Source organism: Anomalospiza imberbis, chromosome 1, assembly GCF_031753505.1.
Source record: "Anomalospiza imberbis isolate Cuckoo-Finch-1a 21T00152 chromosome 1, ASM3175350v1, whole genome shotgun sequence".
NCBI classification, from domain to species: Eukaryota; Metazoa; Chordata; class Aves; order Passeriformes; family Viduidae; genus Anomalospiza; species Anomalospiza imberbis.
In genome coordinates, this window is record NC_089681.1 from 134,206,048 (window position 1) to 134,231,568 (window position 25,521).

At 37.1% G+C, this 25,521-nt stretch overlaps 1 protein-coding gene and 1 long non-coding RNA gene across 5 annotated transcripts in view; one reads left to right on the forward strand and one right to left on the reverse strand.

Annotated features, from left to right (window-relative positions):
• Window positions 1-25,521, reverse strand: part of PIP4K2A (phosphatidylinositol-5-phosphate 4-kinase type 2 alpha) — a 108,050-nt gene that overhangs the window by 26,586 nt on the left and 55,943 nt on the right. For all 3 annotated transcript variants that reach the window (XM_068212783.1, XM_068212790.1, XM_068212799.1), the window contains exons 2-4: window positions 24,152-24,249; window positions 22,962-23,058; window positions 6,750-6,902 (exon numbers count right to left, since the gene is read on the reverse strand). In XM_068212783.1, the coding sequence (XP_068068884.1) occupies window positions 6,750-6,902; window positions 22,962-23,058; window positions 24,152-24,249 (348 nt within the window). The remainder of the gene's footprint in view (window positions 1-6,749; window positions 6,903-22,961; window positions 23,059-24,151; window positions 24,250-25,521) is intronic.
• LOC137487179 (uncharacterized) lies at window positions 1,041-4,806 on the forward strand. 2 transcript variants are annotated; one of them, XR_011005839.1, is made up of 2 exons: window positions 1,041-1,170; window positions 4,395-4,806. It is a non-coding gene; the product is annotated as an uncharacterized lncRNA (long non-coding RNA). The 2 variants fall into 2 exon arrangements; XR_010993451.1 differs by having other exon boundaries at window positions 1,047-1,170; window positions 4,763-4,806.

The following is a 25,521-nucleotide window of genomic DNA, read 5'->3' on the forward strand; positions in this document are numbered from 1 at the left end:
TTTTAGGGTCACCTCTTCTATAGGAATAGTGGGACTGTTGGATGCAGGTGAAACAAAGACTGTTTGGATAAGAACACATACATCTCATGTCTCCTTTATCTGCCTTTCCATTTTTTTCAGATCAAAGCTGCTTCACATGTCAGTTTTCTTAGAATAGGGCAGAAGCTGTGTTCTGTGCTGCCTCTGGATTCTCACATGGACCTGCTGAAAAGGCTTTTTTCATCTGCATTTCTTTGCAAACTTCCCAGAGATCTTCACCTCTTACTATCTGAGGACATACAGAGTCACGGACACCATTACATTCTTCTTCATTCACGTTTGTGTTTAAATAACATTACATTATACTGTCTTGCTTTGCCACTTTACCTTTTTCGTGATACATACGAACGAAACTCACGCAGCAAAAGCAGCGATGGGGGTGGGGAGGAAGCCACTGATAACCTGGGCAAGTACTGATGTGGAGAGAGGATGATACAAACTTTAATGCAGCTCTGCTTCAGCAACCTACCAGCTTGACAAGCCCATCCACGCCAGTGCAAATGCCTAGGCACCTAGTCCCCTCTTTCTTTTCTGGGCTATTCTCCAGTCTATGTTATCATCAATTCTTTGACAAAATTGTTTTTAGCCTACTATAATGTTTCTGTAGTTCAGTATTTATCTATTTATGATTTAAATTTTTCTCCTACATTCCACACAACAATCTGCTGCTGTTCCTTGATTCCTGTGTAGCCCTGAACTCTGTCACTGGTGCAATTCCTCCCATTTTCACCTTATTGCCTGCATTTTCCTCCCTTTAATTTGCTTTCCCGTTTCTTTCATGTTTTTTTCCCTCCAGTAGCTAAGGTAGTATTTTTCTCCTTTTCTTCTGTCTTTTATTGTGTCTGTCATTTCCCCTTTTTTACTCATTCTATTCTTTCCTTTCTTCCCATTCACTTCCCCATCACTCCACTGTTTGCTGTGTCTGGTAAGTGGGCAGTCCCCTTCTCCTTTACCACTATCCACTATTTCTGCTGGTTGCCAGGGAGACAAACAGGCAGTGCAATAGGTGTCAGTTCTGCATACAATTACCTGTGCAGGGAAGAGAACTGTGCCTTCAGCAGGGACAGCTGCCTACAGAAAACCTAGAAGGGACCCGCACTCAAGTCCCTTTTAGGAGCTTTATGCTGGAAGGTTTGTATGCTAACAATTCTCTCCTGTTCACCTGCTTTGAGATGGCTTCTCTTTTCTTTAGTAAAGTTACTTGGGTGTCAGCAATGAGAAGTCATCCCTTCTGAAGTAATTTTAAGGAAAAAGAAAATGTTTAAAAGGTGTTGGTTTATCTGAGACACTGAAATTGCTTTATTTTTTAAAATTTCTAACCTGCCCATCATCAGTTCTCAAAGAACAAAGGATTCCTCTTTTGCACCAATTTGAGATTTAAAGCAAGTTAATGTCACTGGAAAGGGCAGAATGTTTTGATTCTGACATTTCAGATACTATAAAATCTGCCTTCAGATTTTTACCCAACTGTTACTCATTTCTGCCCTTGAAAATAACATTTGTAATTTAGAAAATAGCTACAAATACAGTAATAGCTACAATACGTATTTTATATAAATTAATAAACTTTTTGCACAGGACAATATATAAAAAAATATATAAACATAACTTGAATATATGATGAAATAGAAATTTTTCCTTAAGGAGGAAGCAGGGTATTACCTATTCCTTAAAAACAGGGTGAAATTCTGACAACACACCTATGACAGATGACTATACCGAACTCTTCCTTAACAAAGCCAAAGGTAGCAGTAGGTTTTAAATCCATTTTTCTGGTCTGTGTTCTTGGGGTCAGGAGGCTACGTTTAAAACACAATTGCACTAGATTTGGAGGAATTTCCAATTAATATTTGATTTGGCTCTCAAATACTATTTAATATAAACATGCTTGATTAACTTGCACAATTTTAAATGGTCCAACTACATCTATGAGCCCATACAGCAGTAGTTTTCCTAACACTTGAAAGTCTGACCCATTTGAGCATATCAATGGTTCTACTGCATTTGATAAGTAAGTGACGTTCAGCTGAGTAACACTGAAGAGTGGTGAGAAGAGTTCTTGTCATAACTGACAATATACCAATAACACAAGCAGTCCAAACTGACTGCAAATTATCAAGGAATATGAAAAAAAGCAGTATTTCAAATTAGGTACCAAAAACTATTACTGTAGCTGGAAATTGGCTAGAATGGCTAGTCACAGTATCAGAACCTAGCATGCCATATATTTGTATTTACCCTAACACTTCAAAACCTAGCTCTAGGCCATTTTGGCTTTCAAATGTAGATAGAAGGCTGATCTATGCAGGATGGTCTTTAATAGTCTTGGCATAAAACACAGGATGCTTTGCTGCTTTAAACATGGTGAAAAGTATAATGCCTCCTGTTTGCTTAATGGTTTGTTTTGCTCAGTTTTTTTTTCTTTTAACTTTGGAAAAGAAAATAATTATCTCTAGCGTTTCTGCTCAATACTAAAAGCGTCAGACTCATCTGATGAGTTGACAGAACGTGTCAGTGTTTAGACTGAAGTGTTCACCATCTGTGTGAGGTTGTGGGCCTGACTGTCACTTAAAAAAAAGGCATCATAGGGTAAATGACTTTGGAAACTCATTATTTTTAAAACTCATGATTTTGAATAGCAAGTATAATTTACAATTGTCAAGATTATTTACAATTCAACAATTTTAATTTGGAATCACTATATATACATATATATGCTGTTAGTATAACTTCTCCTAACACTCCTTCAAAGCCCAGTTCACTTTCAGTTATTTACACATTTCTAGCATGTAGCCCTGGGCTTGGAATTTATCTTTGATCAGATCTTTGATGTTTTAAAAACACCAATCTAGATTTGGGATTTTTAAACTTACAAGTGTCTACAGGCTATGAACTTTTCCTGCTCCTTTTGTAAACTCCTACATATACAGACTGTGTAATTAAAACCTCAGTTCCTCTGAGCTCCAAAGAACAGACACCTTCAGACAGATGGAGAGAGGAAGGACTAATGGAACTGCATGGGCTTGTGAACTTTACATGTCCATAATGTCCAGCTGAAAAAATACTTTTCATTTCTACTTGCCAATGGCAGTGTACGTGTCTGTATCTAACCCTTTGGTGACTGCCCAAAAAAAATCCCAATACTTGCAATCAGATTTTGGAGGTTCATGGGAAAAGCTGCTGTGCTACATTTCTCTGCCAACCACACAAACTCCCAGATGCCTCATTGGTAGCTCTGTAGTTCAAAAAGGTGCAAGAAAACAACTGATTTTTTGCAAATGCCAAGATCAAAACTGTTTTGGTAAATGAAGGACAAAAGGAGTCTCACACTTCTGCCTCGTGATGGTTCCCTCTCTGGCATTCTTTGTTTCAAGATAGATGTCTCCTCTGGTATTTATTATTAAGGAGTTCAGGCAGTCTTGGAAAATATTTGATAAGGCTTGCTTGGTCCCTAAGCAAGGGCAGAGGTGTTTTCAAGGTCTGGAATGATTCTATCAACTTTGTGCTATTAGCCTTAATAAATAAACAGGTGAGTAAATGTTATGGTTTAAATGAAACTCATTCGAAGAAGTTTCAAACTAGGAAAGGAACATGGAATGAATTTGCAGAGGGGAAAAAACAAAACAAAAACCTGAAAGATTTTCCGTCATAAATGGCATGAATTTCACTCATACTTATGTGAGAAGTAATGGAAGATAATTACTGCTTTCTTGGGCATCTGAAAGAGGTTGCAAGACAATGGTTTACAAGACACAGTTCTTAATAGACAGATGATTTAATTTCAGCTCCTTTGGGGGAACAAGGGAGAAGAAGCCAAAAATTCACACAAATCACCTCCCAAGACATCATGCACCTGAAAAAAGCTGTTCTTTCCAGGATGATCCCTGTACTACCCAACTGGGTGTACACACTCCCTTTCTCAGAAGGCTGAACCCTTCAAATACAGCTCTGCTCTCAGGGCAGGCTGGCACAGGGTATGCTGCAGGGTTGTGCCACTGGAATTTCCAAACCATTCCCAACCACACTCAGGCCGTGAAACGCAGCTCGGCCAGAGATTTTCACATATGTGCTGAATGCTGCTGAAAATCAGGGAACTGAAACTGGAGAAAAGCTAACAAGTAGACTTCTCCCTAAAAATCCCATATTTGGCACTCTAGTGTACAATTAGTGTACAAGCAAGAAAGATATTGGACAGTAAGGTAAGAAAACCAATAGAGGGAGCTTGATAATTCCTCTGTTGGCAGAAGAGTATGCCAAAATAAAACTGAACTCATGAGAACTTGTTTTATTGACAAAAATTTCTGCAGGAGTACCAGGACAGCATCTTATGTTACTGCAACTGTGCCATCCTACAGAACCATAAAGTTACATCCACACCAGTGAAATAGACAGGTCTTGGAGTGTCCTCAGGCATCAGTTCCAGCTGGAATGGAATAACTCACATCTAAGATATTAACCCCCCCTCTAAAAAAAGGATGTTTACATTCAAACTCCTAAGTAGGAATACCTTAATTAACACCTTTATTCTTGCCCAGAATTATCTGGGAGACAATAAGCTGGCCCAAATCAAAACCACAGCAGGGACCATTAATGAGCTCAAGTGCCAGAGTATCTGGCACTGCACTGTTTGCTAGCAGAAGGTCAAACTGTGTGGGCCAATTTGGCTAAGGCCAATCTGTGGGGGACAATTTGGTCAAGGGAATAATTAATACCTTTCCACCAGGACAATGGGTTTGCTAGACTTTGAAAAGCAAGTGAAGATAAGCTTTGCATGCCTGAAAAACATCTAGAGAAATGGGAGGACAAGCTGCTGTATCCAGTGATCCCAACATTCAACTTCTGGCAGCAGCACAGAGGACATGGTGTCAGCTGTCATTAGAGCTAGTGGATTTAATTTAGATCTTGTTCAGTACATTGCTGAAGATACTGAAATGAATTTATTTAAATACAAAAAATCCAATTATTAAACTGTCTTTGTACTTGAGTGCTTCTGTACTTAGTTTTGTACAGTGCTTTCAAGTTCTGAGACAAAAAGAAATACAAGTTGTATCTTTATGAATCTCTTGGAGGCATGAGTAAGAGCTATTTTATATGAAAGATTTACCAGCATAAAGTGAAATTAGGTACCTGGTAGAGATAAATTTCAGATCATTATTCCTTGTAACCTAGCCTAATATGAACCCTGATGTTGGAAAGCATTAATGAAAAAGATTCCAAATTATTAAATTCATTAATGTTAGCACTGTCTTTATTGATACGCTTGAAAATTACTGTTTTGAAAAGCAAAATGTCTTTTCAGCTGGATTAAGTCTCAAAATCTGTATCATTAATACCAGTTTCTAATGCTAAATATGAAACTGACTAAAACTTTAATTCTGCTGTAAAGCTTCACAAATCAAACTCTTTCAGTTAAAAACTAAAAGAGTAAGTTGGAAAACTCGCACAAAACCCCCAAAATACAATTAGATTTAAAATAGGTTTAAAATTTTCTTTGGTAAAACTGTCATTAGGAGATGTCTTAAGAATATTTCTGATAGTAATATTTATTCACATTAAAACAAACACATGACGGTCCTAAGTGTTATTTAAAACAGAGGAACACCACAGGAAGAGAGAAAAGAGTTCACATCTAACATCCTGAAGGCTTCCCAAGTTACTCTGGGCTGGGAAGGTCTTCAGAGATCTCCCTTTAAGGTTTACAAAGATGGCTGGCAATACCTTCAGTTCCAAGTATCCTGAAAGAATGCTTTGGCCTCCCACCTCAGAAGTTAAAGCTGGTTTTACAAAAGTAATGTATTAAAAAAACCTACTACAAACAAGAACATTGCACAACAACAGATAAACCACCTAAACAACAATAAAAAAGCCTAACCCCAAATGTCCTTAAGTCTTTACCTGGAATTCCAACCCACAGAAAGGAGAAGGAAGATGGAAAGAGAGACAAAAACCCTTTCCTATTGCGTGGCATATTATAGGTGAATTTTAGAGGGTTTTCTGACTTTTGTAGCTTTAGAACTTATTCAAACAGATGTAGGGCTGAGAAAACTAGCAGTGATTTTATTAAAGCCTTTTGTAATTCCCAGGTTCTGCTCCCCTCTGTGCCAGCCACACAAACTGTGCACCAGCACAGTATGGCAGCTATCAAGGCTGATTTGAGGGATCTCTGCTGTTCACTTTTAACTTTACAGTCGTGAATGAAAATTCTCATTATCGAAACCAATTTTTTTAATAGTAGGATTTTTACACTAATCATATCCAATTTTTAATTTCTTATATAATACAACTTAAAGTCTTTGAAATCTGTTCTGAAACAGAACATTCACAAACCAGACTAGAAAGAGAAAGTCACCTGCAGCATTCATACACATGTACACAGACATCTTCAAGCAAGCCCAGAATAAAATACCTTCAAGCCCAGGAGTCCACTAGCCAAAAGAAAGGCCACCTTTTTGGTAAGGCAAAGGGCACATCATAGCCTCCAGGTTACCTCTATCATGTAAGCAGTTATTTATGAAACGCTAGTGCAGATATTTAGAAAAGTCCATCCTTGTGAATTACAGACATGCAGTAAATTGCTGATGCAAAAGGGAAAAAGTCTGAAGTGACTCTTCTTCCATAATTATTACTTTAAAACTTGTAAGCCTCTAAAAAAGATTGGCATTCTGATAGTTAAGGAGAACCCCCACACCTTGGCAGAGTTAATTTATTACCTGATGGTACTTCTTGAGTATGTTGTGCATTTCTGCTACGTCTTCACTTGTTATAGTTTTGATGATGTATCTTTTGTCATAAGATGTATGAAAGCGGGCACCACTGCGTGCTTGGGAATCATTGGCAAGGGGTGCACTTCTTGTCAATGAATTCTGTCAATTGATTTAAAACAAAAAAAGCATCAAGTCAGACAAAAGTATGTAACTTTTATTTAGAGCACATAAAAACAATTTACACTTATTTTAAAATATTTTTCAATATATCTGCACCAAGATGAATTCTGAAAAGCATGTATTCACAGACTACATTATCTTGAGAAAACACTTCAAAAATATTAAGAAAAGCATGTTTGAGGAGGAAGGTATTGCTCATCAGTGGTTCAAAACACATCCTCAAAATTGAATGAGAATTTATTGGACATTGGTACACATATATCATCAGCTTTGGGGAAGAAAACAGAGTAATTAAAAATCCAGAAGGAACACTGCATTACACCACAATAATTATAAAGAGACAATTCATCCATAGTTATAGTTTCACTTAAACATTAGCAGGTTTTGCTCTTGAGACAGTGTGATCTAGAACATGACCAAGATCACAGTTACATTTCTGAGTTCTAGTACCAGAGCTACTCCAATGATTTCATAGCTAGAGTTAAGCAAATAATATTGTACAATACCTCCTTTCGTAGAATAAGCCTACCTCCATACTGTGTCAAGAGGAGAAAATTGGTTAATGACTGTATAGCATTTAGAAGAGAGATTAAGGACTATTTTTATAGCGAAGTTTAAAATTACTGGTGCTTCAACAGAAGCAAGAGAAGTCTGCTTTTTTTTTTTTCAGAGAATAAGTAGTATTTAGGTTAAATTTCTTTACACTTATAAAAATAAAATCAAGAAAAAAACCAGACTAAGTATAACAACTTTTTTGCCTGGAAATATCCTTCTTTACCAATAAGAACTTATGCCAATTGTTATATACTTGAATTGCACTAAAAAAAAAAAAAAAAAAAAAAAATATATATATATATATATATATATATATATATATATATATAGTAGTAATAGCAGCAATACAGCCATGAGAAAACAATGATGTTTTGGACCCCTTGTGTATTTTCGTAAGTACGGACATACTCTGAAAAGGTTAAACAAGGTAATGATAGGCTACTGGAACACTTCTATGTTTATGAAACAAATTTGCAGTAACCATCTGGTATATCCCTACTCCTAGCAGAAAACCCCAGCTCCTGCTATCCTTCCTTATTGTATCATGCTGCACAAACAGCTCTTGTTAAATTGAAATATACCTCCCTTCTTTCCACATTCACAAAGCATAACGCTCTCCCTGCTAGGTGAAAAGCCATTTTATTTTCAAAGATAATTTAAATAAAATTTTATACCTAAATGCAAACATTGTAGATTCCTAAACAGCAAAAGTTCAGCTCCAACAGTTACAGAATGAATGTTTGTGTGGTGTGGTAAGGCACCATGAACTAAGTCACAAAACAGATTTGCACTAGAAGAACGATGATGCTCAGAGAGTAATTACCAATACACTTCATCTACTACATTCAGGTACCAAATCCACACAATCTTATTTTTGCAGGACCTATGTTTTATTTGGAGGTTTTAACCATTGGTAAATCTGTTTACATGCTCTATGGACTTCAGCAGGAGCTGGACATGCAGATTCAACCCCTGCAACAGAAGGTCAGTAATTATTATGAAGTAATAACCTCAACCAAGAAATTAGGGTAACTATAGCCCCCATTTTAAGAAGACACTTGAACACATACAATTGTGTCTCTGTATTTTGTAGATACATTGATTTCAATAGGCCTTCAAGCATTATTTAATTTATCCCAACTGTGGGGTGCTTTCTGAAATCAATTTAACACGAAATAAAACCGTTTTCCCACAAGGTTACTTCGTTCAACAGAAGTACTCAGGACTAGCAGGAATAGCAGTAAATCACCCAAAGGCACACAGCTCTGTGAGGGCTTATTAGAATGAAAACCTTAATTATGACATGTAGGAGAAATAAATCTTTTGCACTTCTTTCTATGTATTTCTAGGCTTGTACAATGAACCAGAATAATTACTGATGTCTATGATAAAAAGTGACATCTTTCTCTATTATCCTCTCTACTCAGTAATGAATGAAAGGATGTGGGTGCTTCTTTAAGGTTTATAAATCAACATTTTTTCTTGACTAATCAGAAGAGAGCTTCAGTGACACCACTGCAGATACTGCAGTTCCTTCTCTACACTGGCTTTTGGACAGTCAATTTTAACAAATATAAGTCCTGATACACCATCACCTCACATGGTATTGAAGATAGAAGAGAATTCAAGTATTACAGCAGTTTTCTCTGTCTATTATTGAAATTGATTTCCCACCACTCCATCACTGAAAAGTTTTAATGTACTGAAGTCTATTCAAGGAAACAAGTATTATAAACTGATTAAATTTTCTTAATGCTACACTTGATACCAGTACTCCATTAATTTTCAAATTGATTGTGGAGGTAGTGGTAGAAAACCTTTGTGCTCTACAGTCAGAAATTGATTTTGTTTCCAGGCCTATATTTCATAGCTCAGATGAAGAGCTGATAATAGAAGTTAAAATCAAAAAAGTACAAATTCAGTTGCCTTCATCACAAACTGAAAATATGATGTAATGTAATAATTATTTTTAATTTTAGAAGAAGTGAATGCATGGGTAACCATTAGTGTACGTAATGAATTAACCTACTGCTAAGTTATTCAGCTATAATTCAGTAATAATAAAGGCTACTGAGTAATTACTTGTTATTGTTCCCAGCAGAAAAGGGTACATTATTCTGAGGTTAACTATTGCAATAAAGCAGTAACCACAGTATTCTGAATGTATTTTTCCCACAGAACTCTGGTCTTCAGACTGTAATCCATATAATATAAACCTTGAAAGCAATTAACCTGGCAGGAGACTTAAGTTGTTTAGCTATAAAAAGCTGCAAAAGAGGGTGGTAGCTGGTTGGCTACTGAACATCTGAAGCAGGAGATGGAAAATGTGAAGTACATGAACTCAAAGTTTCAAGTACTCTGAAGGTGTATTTTAATATCCTTCATGAAAAGGTTTTCATACTTGAGTGAAATACAAGCCTGGGTTGTACCTGGTATAAAAGAGATGCTAGTTGACTGGACACTAGAAAATGTGATGCCCATCTATAAGAAGACCCAGAAGGGAGATCCAGGGTCTGTCAGTCTGACCTTGGTGCCAGGGAAGGTCATGGAGCAGATCCTCTTGAGTGCTATCATATGTGCAGGACAAGCAGGGGATCAGGCCCTGCCAGCACAGGTTTGTGAAAGGCAGGTCCTGCTTGACTGACCTGATCTCCTTTCCTGTGATAAGATGACCCACTTAGTGGATGGGTGAAAGGCCGTGGATGTGCCTACCTGGACCTCAGGAAAGCCTTTGGCACCGTTTCCCACAGCATCTCCTGCAGGAACTGGCTGCTGGTGGCTTGGCCGGGTGCTCTGTTGGATGCGCAGGAAACTGTTGGCATGGCCGGGCCCAGAGGGTGCTGGTGAATGGAATCACATCCAGCAGAGCTCCCCAGGGCTCAGTGCTGGCACCAGCTCTGCTCAAAATCTTTATCAGTGATCCACATGAGGGGATCCAGGGCACCCTCAGTCAGTCTGCAGACACACCGAGCTGGGTGGGAGGGCTGGGCTGCTGAAGGCTCTGCAGGGGGATCTGGACAGGCTGCATTGATGGGCAGAGCCCAGAGCTCTGAGGTTCAGCAAGGCCAAGTGCTGGGCCTGCTCCTGCCCTTGGGTCACAACAACCCCTGCAGCTACAGGCTGGGGCAGAGCGGCACGAAAGATGCCCGGAGGAAAAGGTCCTGGGGGTGCTGGTCAACAGCAGCTGAACATGAGCCAGAGAGTGCCCAGGTGGCCAAAAGGCCAATGGCATCCTGGCCTGGATCAGCAACAGTGTGGCCAGCAGCACCAGGGCAGTGACCATAACCCTGTACTCAGCACTGGTGAGGCCACACCTCACATCCTGGGTTCAGTTCTGGGCCCCTCAATTCCAAAAGGACATTGAGGTGCTGGACAATGTCCAGAGAAGGGCAATGGAGCTGGGGAAGGGCCTGGAGGTCAAGTCTGATGAGGAGCAGCTGAGGGAGCTGGGGATGTTTAGCCTGCAGGAGGCTCAGAGGTGACCTTATCACTCTCTACAACTGCCTGAAAGGAGGGTGCAGCCACCTGGGAGACAGTCTCTTCTCCCAGGTAATAAGCAAAAGGACAAGAGGAAATGGCCTGAGGTTGCCTTCATCTAAACAGATCTCCGTTTTTCCAGCAGTAGCTGTTTCTTCCCCTAATGAAAATTTATTCTGCCTGATTGCTAACTATAATGAAAATCAATTTGCAAATACAACTATCATACCAAAAATGTTGCTAACAAGAAAATATAATATCTCTGGATAATTATTTAGCTGCACTTTTTCTTAATGTTTTAATGGGTTACCAAATAGTGATGCATTTATTTTTTAGTACATGGTTATTTTATTAGTAGTTATCTATATCAAGATTAAGAATGCACATAGCTATCATTTTACCACATGCATATTAATTTGTCAGAATAAACCGACCAACTTTATGCTAAGCAGCATCTTTCCATACATGCACAGATAACACAAGTGCCCCCTCTACAATACTTTGACTCTACTAATAAATTAAGAGCAAATGTTTAAACATTAAACATGCATAAATAAAAAACAATCTCTACTTAAACCTTTAATTAAATTAAAGTCTTTGAAACTAACTCCCCACTGTTGTGATAGCTCTCTCAATACCATGCACTTCTCAGATACAGAATGTAGTTACTTTTAACTTTAAAAGCACGTGGAACATAGAAGACATTTAATAATACTATTTTCTCTGTTTTCTTTTGATACTTGCCCAAATTTGTTAAATAAGTGTGATTTAAAAAGCAGAAAAAATCTAATAATATCATATTGTGCAGATTACTAGTATTTGCCATTTTCTTGTGTTGATAAATACATAGTTGAGTTTTGTCAGTAGATGATTTTATTTGCAATGGTTAATTCTCCCTTCTGTGAATAGAGAAAAGTTCAAATTCCTTCTGAAGTAAACCTTCCAGGTACCTTGCAAATACAGTCTTTCAACTACACTAGTTGTATTTGTTTATAGATAGAAATCAGTCTTCAGTAAAATACATCTACTGTTGCCTGGTGATGATAACAAATCTTTAAGTAGCGAGATAACAAGAATTGGCTTCACTGGCAAATCATCATTAACGAGTAAGATCAAGGAACAGCTTCATTGAAAGGATCAAACTAGGAGATTTTAGGGTCTTCAAAGAGGAAACTATATGGCTTTTTAAATCCACTACAATTTTTCCCTTTTGATGCATCTCACTGAGCCAAATCCTAACATTAACACTACAAACATTAACACAATTAAAAAAAACCTAATATTAACTAAGTTAATAGTACATGTTTGGAATTAACGAGATTCCTAATTAGAAATTTTTTTGTAAGTTAAGACACTAAATGGCCAAGAAGGTCTTGCACTTAAGCCACTTTGAAGCACAGACATTAGAAAACCTACAACTAGTAACAAATATCAGAAACACCACATGTGGTATCAAATTTCACTTTTAAGTTAGACTTTAGATATACCCAGATAAGTTAACAAGTTTAACTTATTCGGGGATTATCTTGTGCAAGTTTTAAAGTCAAGTTTTTAAGAACTTTATCTTAAGGCAGACAATAATAAAGTTACGCAGTCATGCTCATTAGACTGACTAAAAATACACATTTATTTGAACTGTACTGTCCTGTTCTTCAGACAGCTATTGGTCACATTGTATAGACTCTTCTCTTACTGTTGAATGCAGTTTTGAGATATAAATGGTAGCTTCTGGGATCCAGACAGCTTTTGCTAGAACACACGGATAAATTTCAGTGATGACTTGTATGAAAAATAAGGAAGATAAGTTGCACTGTAGACATCTGTGCACAAATTCCTTGGAAGCAAAGCTGATTGAACCTGTCTAAAGAGAGCAGTTGTAGGCCTTTTCCTCTGCTTGAATCCAGCAGGAAACTCAGTTAAGAGAGACCCACTGGGGTCCCTGGCAGAAATTGCTCTGTCTTAAGTGAGGCATCTCTAGTGGACTAGGGAGGAAATAAATAATGAAACATAAGCATCTCCCTTTTCCAAAAGGAAAATATAAACAGGGTTGAAGGAGGGGGGAAAGAGACACAGAGAGAGAGATCATGGCAAATACCAGATTGAATTCCCTCTGGCTCTGCTTTTTAATTAGGGGAAGTCTAAGTGGGATATGAACAGATGGGAAATGAGCCACTCCTCACTTAGCACAGACAGATCTGTGAGCCACAAAGCCAGAACAGGGAGGATATCCTTCAGATGGAGACAAAAAATGCCCAGCTCTTACCGTCCAAGAGACACAGGTTTGATGCTGAGACAATCCTTTTACCATCACTTACTGCTATGACACAGCTCCTCCCTACTGTGCCAGGAGCCAGCAGAGCATGTCTCTAGCTGTACAACGTTGGAGGCATTAGCCCCATTAAGTTAATAAAAATCAGCTGCTTATACAATAGCATTAGTGAGCTCAAAATTCAAAGAAGTAAGGGTCAGATTGCCCTGTACCCTTCAGATTTTCCCAGCCTTCTCCAAGTCTTCCACAGTGTGCCTTGGATCTCTGGCACAATTAAAACATCTGTCAGCCACGCATACCCTGTTCCACTTAACAGCTTCACTTAGCAACTCACTGCAAGTCTCCTGCTCCGAGTGTGCGTGTTCTGCCAATTCCCCATTCACTTCTCATTTGTGAAGTTTTAATCTTGTGCCTGCTGGTTTTTTGGTCTCAGGAGAAAGAAAAGGTTTTGTACTTTTAAAGTGTGAATACTTTCATGAGGTCACTCCAAGACTACACTAAATTACTTGTGTAATTACTTACATAACTGAAGACATATTTAACATGCCAAGCTCACAGATACCTCTACTAGATAAATTTCTCCATATATTCCCCTCTTTCCCAAGTAGTTTCCCTCTGACAAGTCACTGGAAGCTTAAGTGCCTTACATAAATGAATATATATATAAAAAAAAAAAAATCACCCTTACTGCACTGACTAGCAGGCAACTAGAAATATTAATTTCATTGTCAGTGCTGAGAAGCTACAAATCACAAAGAATTTGTCCCGTACACAGAATCAATTTCTGATAAAATAATAAAGTAAAAAAAAAGAAAAGCCTTAAAGATAAATTACTGAAAGCCATTTGCTAGTACTTAACTTCCCAGAGAGTTCTTGAGAAAAAGTTAATCAGCACACCTAAATTACATATTATCATTTCATCCAAGAACAGCATATTCTTCAGCAGATTACCTGAAAGGTACTTAAATTTCACTATGGACCCACTCCCTCTCCTCTTTCCCAAACTCTCCGAAATCTGCACAGAGCTTTATTTCCTACAACAAATATCTAGCAGGTAAAGAAAAAGGGTTTTTTTCCATAGGTGCTTTTAGGACCTGATCCACAGTCCTTTGACATTCACAGGAGCTTCTTCTGGAGATTTTAACAAAATGTCATAAACTAGAATCCAACAGAACTGCCTCCATCAGAAGATATTTAATTTCACCCAGCACTTCCTAAAGTGAACTCCAATCTCTGCTTTTGGATTAGGTAAGTTCCAAAAAGGCAGTCCTGATTTTTTCTATCTTCAAAAGACCAAGATCCACCACAACAGTTTTTCTAGTATTTAGCCATTTGTGTTGCTGGAAGGTGAGTTTCATTTTGAATTTTAACTACTTCCTTCTTTGGTCATTCATATTTATTTTTTTCCTGAAGTACCTAGTATTCTTTTTCTGCAAAGATGCTCATGTGCTACTTACTTCTTAACCCTAATCTTTGCAAGTGCAGCAGGTCAGACTCTGTCACTCCCAAATGACACTCTCTATGTCCTTAAATTCCTTGGACACTTTTCCAGTATTTTTTCCTACATCCAAATTTCAACTTTCTTTTTTAAAGACTACTAGCATTATAACAATATATAGTATTAGCTTCAGGTATAAAACAAACAGATGTCAAAAAGATGTCAGAACTCTTCTGTAACTTCTTTTTATACCTTCTAATTTATCCACCCTAGGGTGCAGTTACTCCTAGTCTGAAGTCCCCCTAGTGCTAAATTCTTGTCCTCTTTGACCTCTTGTTCCTTCTCAGAGCTACCACCTCCCTGAACAAAGCCCTCATCTCTGTAGTTCTGCACTCCTTTTTTAATAATATAAGTATTCATCTCGCCATATTAAAAGGATCTTGTTTGGACAGGTTCAGAATGCCAGGTCAAAGTGGGTTTTGTCCAAAATCTTTGACTTTATTCTGCTTCAACATTTGAACGGATTTTGCATCCTCTGCAAGATTTCACTACATGAAATGTCAATTGCTTGTTGACAATTTGACTGTTATTTTATTATCCATTATTCATACAATTGTTGGGTTTTTTAAAATTATAAGGCTCTGCAATAATTAGCATTTTAAAAATACAAGACAAAATATCACAGCAAATAGTTTGTAAGAAGCATCCTCAAGCAACCTTAGAAGCCAGCTAAAACACTATCTAATGCTTTATCCTTTGGAAGTCAATTTTTACCTTACACATTGGTCATTAAAAATAGCAAACTACTGTAATTAAATAACAATAATGATATGACTTATGTTAGTTATACCAATAGTAGATATCAAAAAAACTAAGCTGATTTCCAGAGAGGCTTTCACTATTTCCAAGACTAACAAGTTAAGCTCGTTTGGAGCTATTTTATCTAATTGAAACTATTTTTGTGAAGACGACACATGGAGCAAAGCCACTGAAGTACAGGAAGAACTTGTCCCCCATCTCACATCATAACTGCAAGCTATATTTATAACTGGCAAAGCATTGCTCCCCTCTTCAAAGACAAACTGCTGGTGAGGCTCTTCTTCTCTGCCCACTTTGCTTAAAATGTTCACAGCATGAATTTTTATCTCCACAGTGGGAGGCCGAGGATTAGCCCCAGTCTCCAAGAGGGTGGAGAGATTTAAAGGTCAATTTAATTAGCTCATTCTAATCTCTCGCACGCCTAATGTAAATGTCATTGTTTTCTAACTGCTACTTTAGCAGACAAGATTGTATTTTAGAAACTTTGAACACAAACTATGTGTTGGATGTAATACAAATACTCTGTGTAACTAACTTAAAAAGGGATTCTAATAAAAATTGCCATTGAGTCAGACCTTTTCCTAAGAAAGAGAAAAAGGGCAATAAGAAAAATCTGGTGGTAAAGCACGGAGAGCTTCAGAAGAACAGTAATCTTTCAAAGTGACTGGCTTAACAGCTTCTCATTGATTTAAATCTTCCCTATTTCATGACTTCTAGACAAAGGCAAACAATGGTTTCTGGTGCTGTGATCTCATCCAAAAGCTGTGGAAAACTCAAATGAGCTTTACAAGCTCAATGTACCTTAAAGACAAATCAGATCACATCCCAGACTATGTAAGAGTGCCTCTGGCCAAGCTCTGCATGAGCAAATAGGCAAAAACAGGTGCACAGATGACGTTCTGCAATGACTGAAATCATAGGTCAGTGGAAAAGCCTAACAGTGGCTCATGGCTGTTGGAGCTTGATGTACACACGGTCTGGCTGTTCCTCTGCTGCAGAAGTCACAGTGCTGCTCTCTGGCCCAGGCACAGCTTCCCAACAAGACAAACCTGGAGCTTCCCTCAACCTTTTGTTTACAAGACTTCAGGAATCATGGATATGGAAATTAGACCAGGATTACTGATTAAGAAGGACATCAGAGAGACAGTGTCATACAACTGATGCTTCAAGGTTATTTGCTATAATTTGAAACAAGTAGCCCACTCCTGAGATGATTTCAGGACAATGTTTTGTCAGTGACTTGTAGAGGGAAGAAAGGCAAAGCACTGTATTTTTTTATAAAACAAACACCAAACCCAGAGATATCTGGGTGGTCATACAGGGACAGGTAGGGATGATTTCTGGGTCTATTTTGCATGGAGACAATGTTCTTGCCCTGTTGCAGAAGCATGACCAGGCAACACTGATCTCTGACACTGCAAGGTCTATAAGGAGTCTGACATGGAGAAAAGCATACCTGACCTACCAGTAACATGCTACAAGCACATTCAGGGGTTGTAGCCTCCCCTGCCTTTGTCAGATATATGGACAATTTTGCATGATAATTTCTTGTCAGCTCATAAGCGTGGGTCTCAAAAGGCCTTTGGTGAATGCAATGGGACCCCCAAAAGATGAAAACAGGACACCACTGGTCCTGTGCTGCACCCATCAGAAATACGGAGCTCCTTCTATGATCTTGTTAAAATGCGGATGCACACACTCCAAACACCTATAAACATTTATAAAGAAATTGTATTCAGGGAGTGATTACTATGGAGAAAGATGTGAAAAACTTTTTTTTTGCATTGAGCGATCCTTCCAGGAGAAAGGTTATGGGTTCCTTGACTTCGTTGAATAAGAGTTCATGAATAAAACATGAGGGTCTTTCCTAAATCAAGCTATCCTATTGAGACCATAGATCTGGATTGGGAGCTGTCAGCTTAAGGCTTTGGAAAGAGTTAGGGCTCTTTTTCTGGGAGCCTTTTCCCTGTAGCCCTGCAAAGCTTGGCTTAAATGCCTTCCTTTCAATATCTGTAAGAACTCAGGAGTACCTATCGGTTTGCTCTTTTGATGTTGCCAGCACATGCTAAATTACTATTTTCCAGTTTGAATGCCCAGTTGTGAATGATACTCAGTTTAGGCAAATAACAGCCAAAAGCAAGGCAAATTAAATGTTTTCTAGGGAAAACAGAGAAACCACAAGTTCGAATTTCTGTTGCCATATGTACTAAGGTTAACTCCCACCATCACTAAATTATTGTTTGGGCGGACATTTAAGGCACTAAATCTTAGATTAGATTTAGACTGAAAATTTCATTTTTTATGTGCTGGAAAGGGCACAGGTTTTGTTACTACAGCTGGTTCAACACTTTACTACCACCACAGCCTATACTCACGTCAAACAAGATGTCAGCAGTTCTGAATGTCTTGGTATCAACGGCCACTTGGGATCCACAAACTCTATACTCTGCTGTAGGAATCTCATCTGACAGATGAGCTCAGGAACTTTTCATGCACTGACAGACTTACCATGCTAAAATAAAATGACTAGCACTGGTATTTTCTTTACAAGACAGTTCTTGCTTTGATAATTTTATGGAATTAATTGAAGAGATTGTCTTAGGAATAAACTCCAACTCCTAACATAGGTTGCTGCAAGGCTGCTGACCTTGCTGTCTGTAGTTTGATACTGAAGGTGGCTTATTCTTTCCCACACAAAGGGCCAAGAAATAACACCATGAATTTTAGTGCAGAAGCACCAGCTTTCAGAGCACTGATTAGTACTTGTTTGTCTGAAGAAACATCACCTTGGATTGCAAAGTACGTTTTAATTCTTAAGATGATGTCTTAGGACTGCATAAGTCATGTAAAATGAACAAAAATATTTAGAGATTAATAAGAATTTTGATAATCTGAAGTTTAAATACCTCAAAAGAAAATTATATTGAAGGCTGACATCTAAAAAAAACAAGCCTAGAATTTGCATTGTTTTGCTGATGCCTTGTTAGGAGTCTAGACTACAAATCCTTCTGCATAGAAAGCTCTGCGAGATATTGAAAAGTCTCCTTAACAACCTTATCAGAAGTTAAAGATACAAGTTCATATGTTTTGTTATTAGGGAAATTGCTTAAAAGCAGGAATTCTCATTAATTATTTTAGATTTCAAGCTTTTATATGGAAAAGTGCTTAGAAAAACATCAAGTATAGGTAAATTAAAAAGAACTTACAGAACCATCTGCTAAAAGTTCTTTACGAATTCTTTGTCCTGTACAGAGAATCTCTACCAACTGCTCCTGCAGACAGGAAAAGTCAGAGCTGAGCCTATCTCCTACTACACCAAGTACTAGAACTTGAAGGGAGGTCAATTGTGCTCTCCCTCATCCCCAGGGGAAGGCTCGTAAGGTACACTGGGACATTGGTGCCCTCTGGTATGAGCAATTGTACTTTATTGGGCACAAACCCAGTTTTCCTCTTTTGCTTAGCGGAATCCAGATGTAGGATTCAGCAATAACTTTAAGCAAGAACAGATGTGTTGGAGCACAGTAAAAAAAGTTCCCCTTCCCAGAGCAACAGCAGCAGAAGCATTTATAACAGTAGTAGATCCTATTTTTCTGCAGATTGTTGGGGGCTGTTAGCTGAGCTGCCTGCCTGTTAATCCCTCAATTTTTCAGTTTACAGAAGCTAACCATGTAATTCTTCTAACAGAACTCTACTCTTGGATCTTCTAAGATAACAAAGTATGTCAACTGACTTGAGAAGCAACCATGAAGAAAAACAGCTATCCCATTAATTGGGCAGGGGGGGAATGGGGTGGGGGGGGTGGTAGAGGGAGTAGAAATGTTTCTGTAGAATAACCTTTACACTGTCTAAATTTGAGGGGGAATGCAGAAATTAAAATTAGCTTAGTGAGGGACTTCACAATATCTGTTTTCTAATAAAATTTTTTCTTTTCTACTAGAAACAGTTAATGCTCTCAAGTAGTTTCCCATGAATATTAGAAGGATTTTTTTCAATTAAACAAGAAAATACTAACAAAAATACGTAATTTACCCTATCAAGGCAGAATCCGTCATTACTTAATGCTCTGTCTTTTGGAATTATTTTGACACTTTAAAAAGTAATCTTCAGAGATCCACACGTACTTGTAACATCCAACAGAACAAAGCAAAACAATAGTATCTTTCCCTTTGATAACTTATAGTCATTGTAAGTGGCTAAAATGGTTTTAAAGTTTTTCCATCATTCAAATGCAATTTGGATTCATACTGACTGATCATCAGTTGTGTTCCCCCTTTTAAGAAAAAACAGACAGATCAGTTTTTAATTTAATGCAGTAACTGTTTTAACTTTTTTTTTAATACAAGAACAAAGTTTCTTAACCTAGATTAAGGATTTCATTTATCATAACAAGTTTGTATAGGCAATCTTTGGAGGAAACTCAAGGTTTCACTAACTTCATACTATATTTTCTTACACTGCTGTCCATTATAAAGCATGAAACACAAAGAAGTCCACACTGTTGACAACTGCACATGTATCTTCATGAAGCTTCAATCCCAGTTCAGTACTATATGTTTCTTAGAGATGACCAACTAGCTACAAAATATAGACAGATGCAGCACAGATTACCAAAAACATCTCTAAAAAGAGAGTTGGTTTGTGTCATGTGAAGGAAGGGAGTTCATTCCAGGAACTGTAATTGCCATTACTAGAAATGGCTTCCTGTAAGGCATGAACCATACACAATTTAAGGAATTCCTCTGACTCCTAAGTCAAGACTACTTGCAGGAAAAAGCCATGTACTTTGTGAGATTTAAATGTCTCTTCAGAGACATAAGGAGATCTCTGTAAGACCAGTTCCATATATTAATTATTCCACATGTGACCTAAGTCTATGTGTTAAGCAGTCCACAAAATTACTACAGAATCAGAAACACAATGTAAAGAACTAAAATTAGTATAGCCCACTACTCAGAGCATATGCTACTAATTTTTTTCATGAGGTAGGTTTTGTTTTTTTAGTGCTTACTCATAAGGAAAGACTATTTGCCCTCTGGAACAACTCATCAAGGATATCAGCAGAACGTTCTGAAAACAAAGGCATTTAAAACAAATGATCTTTGAGACTGTGACTGATGTGTCTGACTAATGAACAAGGTAATTGGTTTATTTGTCTAAACTGATCCTTTCTAGCTCAATAATGGGAATTACATTGTTCACAGTTGACTAGGACTCCCTTCCTGAAAATCACTATATAAGAAAAACTATCAGAGAATGTAACTTGATATTTCTTTCATAAGCTTTCCCTTACTTCTACACTGCAAATAATTTTTCAATTTCAGGTTTGATTCTGAGAATAAGACAATAATTTTAACCAATAATAACTGGAATAATTTCCTTGAAGATAAAGGTTATCTGAATAAAGGTATATTTATTAGATTCTCTTTTTAAATCACAGAGACTAACATTAAAATGAAAACAACTTCTAACTTTAATAGGGAAAATCCCTATCTTACATGTGAGGAGACAAATTTTCTATGTTTAGTTCTGTAAAAATAATTTAATTTTGAAAGTGAGTTCAAAATACATTAATACTTTGAACATTTAATTTATTTTCTTTTTAATCAGATTAGTCCAGTAGAAAAAGAATTCAGAGTGATAAATTGCTTGGGCAGAGGAAAAAAGCAATAGTGAAGGCAGACATTGTCTTCCCTTAGGTTAAACTTAATATTAACTATCTTCTAGTTCTCACTAAATATGCTTTAAATACTAAAAAACATGAGATTCTTTTTGTAATATATCATTTTGTTGTATCAAAAACCAGGATGTAGTTACATGTTCTTATTTTGGATTGTTGATTGGTTACATTACCAAAACACATAGCTACAAAGAAGTATTTTTGGTTATAATCTGAAAATACAGACCATTTATCCAGTGACAGTTACTTAATGCCATTTTATCACTGTTATCATGAATAAATCCAAACAGCAGTATAACATAGTTACAACAGGAATTTCTCTTGCAGAACAGCAGTGCAGATGGAAACATTTCACAGTGCTGTGGAATGCATCATTTTTGATTATGCCAAATTTACCAGTTTTAACTCACTATAGCATCTTAAGTCATCTAACATTAACTGAACTCTACCTTCCACTGTCTAGTAATGTCAGAATCCCATGTTCTAAAGATAGCAAGTATGAATTGACATCACAATTTAAAAAGCAATCACATGTCTTCCTTCTTTGTCAAGAAAAATGAAATCTTCATATAAAGGGATCAAGTAACTTCTCAAGCAATAGGATCCTCCTTGGTCCAATGGCAGAACTGAACCAGGAATGCAATCTGATACATCTATTTAAACTGCTGGCCTCAGTCTCAGTCCATTTCCTTTTAAACAGTTCTTCATAACTAGGATAATGAAAAATCGTGGAACACGATCATGACAGCTCCAAAATAACCAATAATCCCCTTCTCCACTGACTGGCAAAGTGTCTTAGCAAGGTTACAGTGGCTGTACACTGAGGTTCATAACCTAATCTCTGTCTACACCCCTGCACATTTCTAACACATTGTTTGATCCTGAAAAGGGGCAAATTGGTAAAAAGGATTGTTGAAGGACTCAGATATAGATTTTGGCTGCAACATTCAGCTTGCTCCATTGGCATGAATGAGAGTGTTATTGTACAAATGCATTTTGCATCATTTGTTTAGCTACTTAAAACCATTTCTAAAAAATTCTCTTAATATATTTTAGTGACATTATAAATGTAACTGCAGCTCACATCAAAATAGTTTAAAAAAAAAAAGTATGAGAGGAAGCATTAATGGGTTACACAGTAAGCATTCTTTAGCACAGGACATCTTGCAGTGTGACTGCAGAAGGAATTATCCCTGTGACTGAAATGCTGTGCATTAGGAACTGTTAATGGAAAAGGGAACTGTCAGTGAGAACTGGCAAATCAGGTTGAAGCAGAGTTCAGGGACTTTATTTTGCAAAGGCAGAAAGAAACTCTGACTGCATGGAACAACCCTGCCAAATCTAGAGCAATTTCTTGGTTTGCTGTATCTACTTTACACAAGCAATTTGTTTCCAGATCCTCTTAACAACAGGAAAATGAGACAAGATGAAGCAGGATGAAGCTGGCAGGCCATAGGTCACTCTCTTGTAACCAAAAAAAGCATGAGGGAAAAAAAAAAAAAAAAGGCTGTGGTCATTTCAGAAACCACATCTCAGAGACAGAACACTGAAGCAACTGTTATCTAAGCAACTCAGCTGAATATAGAATCTCTTGCCAGAAGTGTCCAGACATTATTTTTCCTCATTGCAAGAGGTATTATCCTGCAGTTTCAATAAATGTGGCTTATATGCAGGCACTCTAATGAGAAACACAGAGGACTAAAGATGGCAGAATGGCAGGAACCAAAAGAAAGCTGGGGCAGGCCGAAAGGTTAAACAGAAATGTGCATTTTGCCAGTCTAGGCTTTCTCAAAGTGAACTTACCTGAAAGTCTTGATCATCAATTCCAAATCTCTCTCTTAGATTGCGGAAAACCATTGGACAGTATTCTTTAAATTTGAAATGACTTGGCATGTTTTCTCTGAAAGAAGATAAAACCAATTCAACTACATTACTGTGGATATATAATATGCAACTTGAGAATTTTGTCTCAAAGCTGTTCATAGAAAGCTCAGAGCAGCAATCCTCTTACAATTTCCCTTCTAATGCTTTCTTTTTTTCACTGAGATTGGGTTATCTTGTTTTTCTTCACAACGTTTAATGAATGTTTATTAGCTTACTGTGACACCACTATGTTGTAGCTAAGGAACTACAACAACGATGAAATAAAAACAAACTATATTTTGACAATTCTGAAACATGGACTCAAAAGAAAAAAGAATGCTTTCCCACTGCCCTAAACTTACTTCAAAGGTGAAATCTTAGATTGGATTATACAAGAATTACTATACCATCTGTGACATCAAAAAGTATTAAGTGCCAAAACTTCAAGAAAATTAGACTCATTCAATACAGAACTAGTTTTAATATCCTAGTGTTCATTTTAGACTTATACAACAGAAAAGTTATTTTTACCTTTGTCACAGAGCTGAAGACCCAAAGTAGCAGAATTTTTTTTTTTTACATATATTCTTGAATAAAATTCAGGTTATACACAAACCAGTATTAATTGATTTGTATGCCTGTACATACTGCTCATGAGGCATTTTATTTTTAAGAGACAATAGATATTACATTAAATTACCGTAATGCTTTTGAAGCTCCTGTATGATGGGTATGATTTTGTATTATGGAAAATAAAAAGCTGAACATTATTCACATTTGATATGGGTTGTAGATTCTCATTCTTATTCCAATACTACATTTAATAAAGAGCACATGAAGTTATATTTTGACAAATAAATGCTTATAAGTAAATAATCAAACCAAGAAAGGATCACCTTCAGTATCTAATATACTCATAAGGCAATAACAAACCATATGGTGGAAAAAATTCTACCCAGCAGCCTTTGCTGTTGCTTTTTAGAACAGCACAGGCAGTTATGTTTATCTCAGGATTAACTTAATGATCAAAACTTCAGTTCCATGCATTGAAAAATAACAGAGTTCATAGTACTTCATAAAAATACCACTACCACTATCCACTTCTACACAAAACTGTTACTTGTACTTACTTGTTGAAAAGGTGATTATCCACCTTTATCTTTGAGTAGGCTTTGAAATCATCTGGCATCAACATAACAGGGATTTGAACATGGCTCAGTTCATTGATCTAGAGAAAACAGAATATATTTAGTTGCTGCTGTCTCTGCAAAGATGCTACATATATGTCTTAATTCTGAAAGTCTACTATTTCCCGTGTATATATCCCAGGATTGAAAGCAGGTAATGGAAGAATGTAAAAGCAGTGTTATTCTTTCCAGATCAAACACAATCTCAAGAGTGACACTTTGGAAGAGAAGAAACAGTGTTCCATATTTAGACTTGTTTCAGAAATAAGCAAGTGCTTTAAAGCACACCTGGAGTGTACTTTATATGGAAGGTCAATGACAATGCCAGCAAAATGCTCTCCTATGCCAACACATTGTTCTTGTTTTGTCAGTCAAGCTAGGCTGTCCAAAGATAATTCAACTTCTTTATTTCCAATGACTGTTTACCCCTGCAGCTTATGAAGAAATCTTATATGCCTGTGTCTTGAACTGTCTGTAGAAAACAAAGTGAAATTCTGCATGCACATGAATTTACATATTTTCAGTTCAATAAGCAGAAGTTTGTTTCTTACAGTAATGCAAAACTCAGATGAGTTTTTGTAAGTCACAGTATTCAGGCATTTCTCTGATTGTTCACACCGGACAAACCATTTAAATAGATACATTTTCGCTAAAAAATAGAGGTGCATGTAAGTCCTAAGGTTTTCCTTATTTTTATTCATTTATGTGGACCATCTACTCTTTCTAGCTTTGAAATTAACATTGTCAGTATTCTCCAGAGTAGGATTTTTCCAGTTATATTTGTAATTTACTTCTGACCACATCTCTATTATAAAATATAGACAACTTTACCATGACCTAGTTTGGAGGCATGTTTTTAGTAGTGCACGTCTTAATCTACCCACTTAAGTTTAACTAGAACACGATAAATACAAGACAGAATTATTAAGCTTGCAATGATCCTTTTAAACCAGGAATGAGATACCCATTACAATAGTCACCAAATACTCATGACATATGTTTTATCCATGTTTTTATGGCACTCTATACCCTGGTCATGCATCTCAATTTACCCAGTCAAATCTTTTTGCTCATACAGAGCACATTTTTTTCTTAGCAGTTTTCTACAGGGTTTAGAGAGAAGCCCCACTCTATAAAAATGGGAATGTACACTGGGGCTGGATGTAGCAACACAGGTGTGCTCCTCTGCTCCCTAGCACTGCTTATCCACCAGTCTTTTCCAACTAGGAAGATGTTACTTGCCTGTAAATGCTACCCTGCTTAAGAGAGGCTTTTGGAGAAACCTTCACTGAAGCAGCTATAGGTTAAAAATA